Source organism: Semicossyphus pulcher, unplaced genomic scaffold, assembly GCF_022749685.1.
Source record: "Semicossyphus pulcher isolate SPU_LCO1_2020_fin unplaced genomic scaffold, fSemPul1.0.p SCAF_19, whole genome shotgun sequence".
NCBI classification, from domain to species: Eukaryota; Metazoa; Chordata; class Actinopteri; order Labriformes; family Labridae; genus Semicossyphus; species Semicossyphus pulcher.
This window is the reverse complement of record NW_027211692.1, coordinates 11173208-11181940: the sequence shown is the minus strand read 5'-3', so window position 1 is coordinate 11181940 and position 8733 is coordinate 11173208. Positions and strand designations below refer to the sequence as shown.

General features: G+C 40.2%; 1 protein-coding gene across 1 annotated transcript; it reads left to right on the top strand.

The window, feature by feature from the left end:
* The first annotated feature begins 4407 nt into the window (after nucleotides 1-4407).
* Nucleotides 4408-7397, top strand: LOC138596784 (extracellular calcium-sensing receptor-like). Its single transcript, XM_069668137.1, has 6 exons — nucleotides 4408-4610; nucleotides 4709-4997; nucleotides 5080-5829; nucleotides 5908-6135; nucleotides 6221-6344; nucleotides 6499-7397. The coding sequence occupies exons 1-6, from the start codon at nucleotides 4420-4422 to the stop codon at nucleotides 7395-7397; spliced, it is 2481 nt and encodes an 826-aa protein (XP_069524238.1). The 5' UTR covers nucleotides 4408-4419.
* The last annotated feature ends 1336 nt before the right edge of the window (nucleotides 7398-8733 follow it).

The window sequence follows — 8733 nt, the reverse complement described above, 5'->3', positions numbered from 1 at the left end:
CTTACTTACATTGCTCTTATATGCGGGTGGGTCAGAATCGAGAACTCTAGGCTTTAATGAAATACTCTTATCACAAGTGCACTTTCAATTTCAATACATTCATTTGAAATTTGAACCCCTTAGTGGCCAGTTTGCATCCTTAGATTGTCTAGTTGTGTCCTTATGGCAGTGCCAATGCATTATCCTTGTATTCTTATTTTGATTATACTTTTACTATATCATGTTTCTTAACGCTTCTTTAATCTTACATGTTGGTCCATTTCAATCTGTATGTTTTTATCTCTATATTACTATTTTGTATTTATGGATGCATAATTAAATGTATGTAATCTTAATGTATGCTGGTTAATTGCCTTACATTGTTCTTTTGAGTATTCTGTTTTGATAGTGTCAGCAAAAGCAGTTTCCTTTTCTTCGGAATACTATTAGTTCAACAACCACTTTTACTACTAGTAATCATCATCATAATCAGCAGCAGCAGCATCAACATCACCTCTTCATTTTTTCAGCTTTAAAGCAATTGCAAGATATTGCCACGAGATGGCAACATTGTCCATGCAATGGGTATGCTGGGTAGTTTGAAAAGTGAAGACTAGTGTGCGATTCTGTGTCCATGTGATTAAGTGTAGACATGTATTAATAACAACAGGACCCAATCTAATATGTTTACAAGAACCATTGCATTATGTTATCTTTTTGTGATTAGGTTTGGCTAAGCTTACAGTCATATTATTACCACTAGGGGTGGTTTACATACACAGTCACTCAACATTTGCCATTAAGATGACCGAGATGTGTCCTGAGCAGTTTGCCTTTTTTATCTGTAAGGTTTGTGGCTATTGTGATAACAAATATACCAAAAATGATTCTCACACCATTTTAATCCATCTTTTGATGTACCTCCTGGCAACCACATAAGTATATATCACTGGTCGGGAATTACTGTTTTAAAAAACCATGGACTTTAATCTTTTTTTGCAATAGTTTGGAAGAGGCCTTCCCTTCTTCTCACATAATAATGCGTCAAGCCAGGGACATCGCAATGGGAGGTTAGTATGGAAGAACTTGACTGGCCAGCACAGACACTGACCTCAACCCATCAAACAACATTAGTTATGAACTGAAAATATATTAAGGTTTTAGAATTAGATGTTCAAAAACCATAAAGGGGTGTAATGTTAATAACATAATTTTATATCACATTGAAAAATACACAGACTATTAATTTGCCTTTACAGTGTTTGACACATTCATTATTATTCTTGTCTTATTCAACCCTTAAGAGTCTAGTGATGTATAGACAACTCCTGCTAGCTAGTAGCCAGCTGTAGCTAACGGTAGCCCGAGGCGCACAGCACATGACAGAAGTAGCTAACTTGTAGCCGGCTAACTTACAATATTGATGCAGCTCGTTCAGACAGTCATCTTCTTCCCTGTTGGCCTTGTCTTCCTCATTGTTTCCTCCCCATTTGTTACAACACAATTTCTCCACCACATTAGTGATTAGCATCCTCATAGCTTAGCTAGCAGACTTAGCAGTCTGTGATTGTCACCAACATCGTCATTCACTCTACCTGGTTTTGTATCAATGTAATCAGCTGGCTGGCACGAAACGTATAGTTTTTCATGGAATCGTTTCGACACTTGTAGTAACTCTCGCCTTGTCCAATGCATTCAATCACATTTGCAATGATGCAAACTTACCAATCAAATACCACGAGCAGTAAAAGTCAATGGTCATTGTCACTCGAGTCACTAGGTTTGAGTTTTAACACCACCATTTTGAACATTATGAAATGTTTTTTCTAGTTGCATTGTAGCCTATGTAAAGCTAAAAAAACAAACCCTAACTGTGTGGCCTGGTGTAGGATTTGATTTCACTTTGACACTAGACTTGAATTTTTTGCTGACCACCATTCTCATTAAGATTTCACTCCCTTTTACACATTTTAGAACAAAAACTTGCAAAGGATAATTTTTTCTTTTTGAAGTATTTATTAAAAAAGTGTTCAAAAGGTAACTTCATAGTCAAAAAGAAGTGTCAGATTTTGAGCTTGAGGGCAGACTCTTGTCAGAGGCCAGTAGGGATCATAAGAGGATCATGATGAAAACAGTTTCCAGTTTACAAGAAGAGGACACATGTGGAGGCAGACTGGAGACGCTGTGAACTCTCGAGGGAATTGGTTTGTTCGTTAGTTTGTTTTGTTTGCGAATGGGAAGAGCCTCAGGTTAAAGTCATGGCCAGGCCTGAAGCACTTCCCCTTATGTGTTCCTGTCAAATCAGCCCCCACAGACAAACCCTCTGAGGAGCTTTAAAGTGTTTCATACACTAATAGGCATCTCTGCATTCATACAAACAACAATTTCTTTTTTAATTAAAGAGCACCTCAGAGGTGTATCAGCTGACTAAATGTCTTTTTGGCTGAAAAATAACAATAACAACAAATTAAATATGACATGGCCCAGTGCCTCGCTAAATCAGGTGTGCTGAATTGTTTATTTTGATCATTTGTCAAAATTGTAACTTTAATTTTCTATCAAAATGCAGGATTTCCTAAAAATGATTTGACATGTAGGGTACAAATAACAGGACTGAGTTGTAAATATGCCAAAATCAATGACAGAATTGTATGAAAGAGGAGGATAATTGTGTAAACACAACCTTTTCACATTTTTTGATTCTATCATTTGCACTGTTATTTAAATATTAAAATATATTTGGAGAAAAGGAAGAAAATGAAAGACGTAGTAAAATAAATCAACGATCTTACTCACCAGTATTATTTGCCCAATGCAGTTTTAAAATGTATACGAGTAGATATTTTGAAAAAGGCCCAACCTCTCAAGTATTTCACTGAGTGAAAATGATGCATTTATACAGTCTAGGAAAGCACCACAATTTGCACAAAACACAGTGGAAATTAGTGAGCACATTCAGAAACTCCAGTCTTATAAAACGTTGTAACTATACATTTGTGGCCGACTGTATAAGGATGTGTTTTTGTCTTCGCATCTGGATCAGAGAGAGCAGGGTCTCAGTTGCCTGTCTGTGTATATATTTGAATTGAATTGGCATTAGATGTACAGCACTGTTACAATTTTCAATTTCATTGAGCAGACGCTTTTGCCCAAAGCGACGTACATCTGAGAGTTAATACAACACAAGTAAGGATCAAGACAGGAGGGAACAAAGTCAGTGTTAACAAACAACTTGCGATAGGACACAGGTGCCGACAGGCAGTGCACTGGGCGTAAAGAAGCTACTTTTTATTTTCTTTCGGGCGCATAGCAATGGTATGAGAAACCATGGGAGCAAACGATTGCACCAAGTGGAGTGGTATATATTGAAAAGAGCAGGAGACTGAGCACTGACCCTTGAGGAACCCCTTTGGACAAGCTTTGGGGTTAAAGACACGTCATCCCTTCCAAATTACTCAAAAAGATCTCCCTGAGACGTCAGACAGGAATTCTTAAAAAGGTAAAAATATGAGGTCTTTTTCTCATAAAAAATAGCATAAGACCTCACCTGGTCACTCTGGTATATTAAGACCAAACATTACATAATAGAAAGTGTCAGGCTCAGACTATGCAAGATAAGCCGAGCCGACCTAATGGCCAGCAGTATGGGAAGATATATTGATCCGCTGACAGCCCTTTTGATGTTGTAATTACCCATCTGAATATGTGTTACACTGGCCGTCAACACATCCCGCCACCCTTTCAAGTGGATCTGTCCATGTAATGTCAGAGGTCAAGAAGGAAGAATCAAATTGAATGAAGGATGAAGATTGGCTCAGCGACACACTCTCATACGACGAGCCTACCTAATAAAAAAAGTACAGAGAAAAAATGCCAAAGCCGAAATTTTGTTCCTATATGACCCTGGTGACTGTTAATCTGTTTTCAAGCCTGTGATGGTGAGGAAGTACTCACATCCCTTACTTTGGTAAAAGTAAAAATACCTCAGTCAAAAAAACTCTCTAAAAAGTGAAAGTCATGTATTTACACTTGTATTTAGATTAAAATACAGAGGAATTGTAAACAAAATATAGTTAGAATATCCAAAGTATAAGTACTAATAATAAACAATGGCCCATTTTCAAGCGTTATATTATAAGATAAAGTGTATTAGGCTTATAGGTTATAATTGGTGCTTTGACTTGTACTCTTTTGGACAGTTTAATCTAATAATAATGCATCCTATGTGAAAACGTATCCTGGTAAAGTAACCAGTAACTTCACCTGCATGAAGGAATAATTCAGTACAATAATTTCGAGGCTGTCCTATCATACTTATCCCTGATTGGTTGGTAAGAGGCCACTAAGCATTTAAGTCCAGTTGGATCCTGACCAGTCTGGCTTTGCCCCATCAACATTTGGGAGGGGAAAATGTTACACGTGATAACAGGTCTGGTTTTTATGGGGCTCATATTTGCTTTTGAAGCTGAAGAGGAGGACGGCCCCTTCTGTCAGATACTGGGGAATCCAGAGTCCCCTCTGCTTTTTAAAGAGGGAGATGTCGTGATTGGGGGAGCATTTTCAATCCACAGCAAAATCACACAACCTCCACTTTCCTTTACAGAGAAACCAACACGTCTCACTTGTTCAAGGTAATTTTGAGCACTGTATTAAAGTATGCATTAAACTGTATTTTTGTTTCATCACAGTGAATTTAAGATTGTACTGTATGCTGCTTTTGTTGTCTCAGGGTCAACCTCAGGGAGTTTCGATTTGCTCAGACTATGATCTTTGCAATCGAGGAAATAAACAGAAGTGAATTTATCCTCCCGAATGTCTCTATTGGATATCGTATTTATGACAACTGTGGCTCCACATTATCATCAATGCGTGCTGTGATGGGCCTCATGAACGGCGCTGAGCAGACTGTGGGAAAGATCTGCTCCAGTCAATCAGCTGTTCATGCTATTATCGGGGAGTCGGAATCCTCTTCTACAATTGTGCTGTCACGCACCACTGGGCCATTCAAGATACCAGTGGTAAGAGGGATATCTGTGTGTATCGATGTGTTTATCATATGCAAACTCTCCTCAGTCTCTCTGTCTCTTTGTGTATACTCAGATAAGTCACTCAGCTACTTGTGAGTGTTTGAGCAACAGGAAGCAGTACCCCTCTTTCTTTCGAACCATTGCAAGCGACCTCTACCAAAGCCGAGCGCTCGCCCAGCTGGTCAAGCACTTCGGCTGGACCTGGGTCGGGGCGGTGAACAGCGACAGCGACTACGGCAACAACGGCATGGCCATCTTCCTCGCTGCAGCCCAGGAGGAAGGCGTGTGTGTGGAGTACATAGAAAAATTTCACAGGGCAGAGCCTGAAAAACTCATGAAGGTGGTCGAAGTGATCCGAAAGAGTACCGCTAAAGTCATTGTCGGTTTCCTCGCCCATGTTGAGATGAACAACCTCCTACAGCAGTTGAGTCTGCACAACATAACTGGCCGGCAGTTTATCGGTGTGGAGGCCTGGATCACTGCGGACAGCCTTGTGACTCCGACCAGCTTCAGTGTGCTGGGAGGTTCACTGGGCTTCGCTGTGCAAAAGGCCAATATCAGTGGCATGGAGGATTTTTTAATCAAAGGTTTCTGGGAGACAGCATTTAAGTGCAAAGAGACAAACAAAGACAGTATGACAGAAACATGCAAAGAAAACCAGGATCTAATTGAGTTTAAAGATTATGTTGATGATGTGGCAGAGCTACGATACTCCAGTAACATATACAAAGCTATCTATGCTGTCGCACACTCTCTGCACAGCATCCTGAAGTGCTCCAAAAGTCAGGGCTGTGACAAGACTGTGGAAGTTACTCCCCAGCAGGTAAAACAAACTGATCACTGTTTATTTATGAGTTCTGTCAATTAGTATGCTGACAGATTATATTACTGTTTTTTTTAGGTTGTGGAGTCTCTAAAGCGGGTAAATTTTACCATTAAGAACGGGGATCAGGTGTGGTTTGACAGCACCGGGGCAGCCGTGGCTCGGTATGAGGTGGTGAACTGGCAGCGTGGATCCGACAGCTCGGTCCAGTTTAAACCTGTTGGCTACTATGACGCCTCCCTCCCTCCTGGACAAAAGTTCGTCCTGAAGACCGAAGCCATAATGTGGCCTGGAGGAAAGAAAGAGGCAAATATTCTCCTTTTTGTGAAGTTTCATAGCCTTGCAGTTGGATGATTGTTGAGATGACCTTGTGATTCTCTTTGATCCAAAGTTACCTGTGTCAGTGTGCAGTGAGAGCTGTCGTCCAGGAACTCACAAAGTCCTCCAGAAAGGAAAGCCAGTCTGCTGCTATGACTGCATACAGTGTGCAGAGGGAGAAACCAGCAACAGCACAGGTACATGTACCACAGGCATTAGATATGGTAATATGAACGCATTCCTTGCTTGCCAGACTTTGTGCATCATGTTAAAGCTTGTGATGGTACAGTCTATTATTTATGTGTTTCAGGTGTGACTCATTTCATATTAGTGATCGTATTTCTATTACAGATTCTAATGACTGCAAAAAGTGTCCTGAGGAATATTGGTCCAATCAAAACAGAGACGCATGTATACTGAAAAATGTCGAGTTCCTCCGCTTCTCTGAGGTTATGGGTATAATACTTGTATTTTTCACTTTGTTTGGTGTCCTTCTGACTTTAATTGTTGCCACTCTGTTCATGATCAATAAGGACACTCCTTTAGTGAAGGCCAACAACTCTGAGCTGAGCTTCCTGCTGCTCTTCTCCTTGACTCTGTGTTTCCTGTGCTCTCTGACCTTCATCGGCCGGCCCTCCGAGTGGTCCTGCATGCTGCGACACACAGCATTCGGCATCACGTTTGTCCTCTGTATCTCTTGCATTCTTGGGAAAACAATAGTTGTATTAATGGCCTTTAGGGCGACGCTTCCTGGTAGTAATGTGATGAAATGGTTCGGGCCTGCACAGCAGAGAATCAGCGTTCTGGCTTTCACCTTCATACAGGTTTTAATATGCATCCTGTGGCTGACAATAAATCCTCCGTTTCCCTTCAAAAACATGAAACACTACAAAGACAGGATTATCCTCGAGTGCGCACTGGGCTCTCCTGTAGGGTTCTGGGCTGTGTTGGGATACATTGGACTCTTAGCCCTCCTGTGTTTTGTACTCGCTTTTCTGGCTCGAAAGCTGCCTGATAATTTCAATGAAGCTAAATTTATCACCTTCAGCATGCTGATATTCTGTGCAGTCTGGATAACATTCATCCCAGCTTATGTCAGCTCTCCTGGGAAGTTCACTGTAGCTGTGGAGATATTTGCTATTTTAGCCTCAAGTTATGGACTACTTTTCTGTATATTTGCACCAAAATGCTTTATTATTGTACTCAAGCCTGAGCTGAACACAAGGAAACATGTTATAGGAAAATCTTAAGTCTACTTGTTTTCTCTCACTGCTTCTGACTTGGCTTCAATTTAGCTTGACCCAAGCATACTATATATTTGAGTATGTTTGTTATTTAGCTTCCTTTTTCTCAAGTCAAAATCTAGAGAAAGAGTCAATTAAATATTATTAAATGGCAGTTTTACTGTTACATTCTTATTCAGTTCATTTCATGTATTGAACGTTATCTGTTAAAAAAGTTATTTGTTTTATCAAAGCATGTACTTTACAATAAACAATGATGGCTTTGAAACTGAAGATGCACAACAGTATTCATCTATTTTTTCATTTCAAAAACCATCCATTAGCACCTGAGGGGCCTCCACAGTAACTGTCTACTGTGTAAACCTTCGTGACTGTTATCACACAAGCACAATACTCACATTTTACTAAAGCATCTGGGTCCAAGGGTCATTCTAAAAATACTCGTTAAGAACCAGAACTTTACACAAACTTTCAAAGTGTTCAGTCCCTCCAAACATGACTTATGGAATAAACCCAAAAGATCTGAACCTTAATTTACTCAGAAAAGTTCCACTGCAGAAATGTTCCAATTTTACATAAGAGGTTACAATAAATCACCCCCCATCCCCAGAACTTACCAAGAAGTACAGTAGTCTACAAGAGCAAATGTGCCATAATAGCTTGGATATCTAACATTTCACGAGGAAAAACATCCAGCATTTAAAAAAAACACTTCCAAAAATCCATCCATAATCTATATTGCTGATCCTGTTGAGGGTCAAAGGAGGGCTGGAGCTTAACTCAGCTGTCATTGGGTGAGAGGCGGGTTGCACCCTGGAGTGATCGCCTGTCAATCACAGGGCTGACACATAGAGACAGACAACCTTTCACGCTCACTCTCATAAGCAATTTTAGAGTCACCAATGAACCTAGCGAGCATGTCTAAGGACTGTATGATGAAGCTGGAGTACATGGTGAGAAGCCACGCATGCAACGGGAGAACATGCAAACTCAACACAGAAAGGCCCCTGACGTCTGATCCGGCATCGGAACCGGGAATCTTCTTGCTGTGAGGCAACAGTGCATTATGTCGCCCACTTACTAAAATTAACAAATAAAAATGCATCTGAAAAAGAATAAGATATGCAGCAGAACCCAAAAAAACAGCAAACAAAAAAAATGCAAAGTCAGAAAAACACAGACTAAGAAAGCAAATGCATGAAAAGACTGCATATCCAGTCATCATGATGGAAGCCTCGAGGCCTTTAGTGATAGTGCTATATGAATAATTTAATTTTCCACCCATGCAAGAGGCCAAGCACTGAACTTGAGGAATCTATCAGACCACGAATGAGAGTCAATA

Bases quoted from the DNA above. Each gene is read 5' to 3' on its own strand.
- LOC138596784 (XM_069668137.1), top strand. From the start codon at position 4,420: ATGGGGCTCATATTTGCTTTTGAAGCTGAAGAGGAGGACGGCCCCTTC. The intron at 5,830-5,907 runs GTAAAACAAACT...TGTTTTTTTTAG, and splicing joins TGGAAGTTACTCCCCAGCAG to GTTGTGGAGTCTCTAAAGCG. The intron at 6,345-6,498 runs GTACATGTACCA...TTTCTATTACAG, and splicing joins AGAAACCAGCAACAGCACAG to ATTCTAATGACTGCAAAAAG.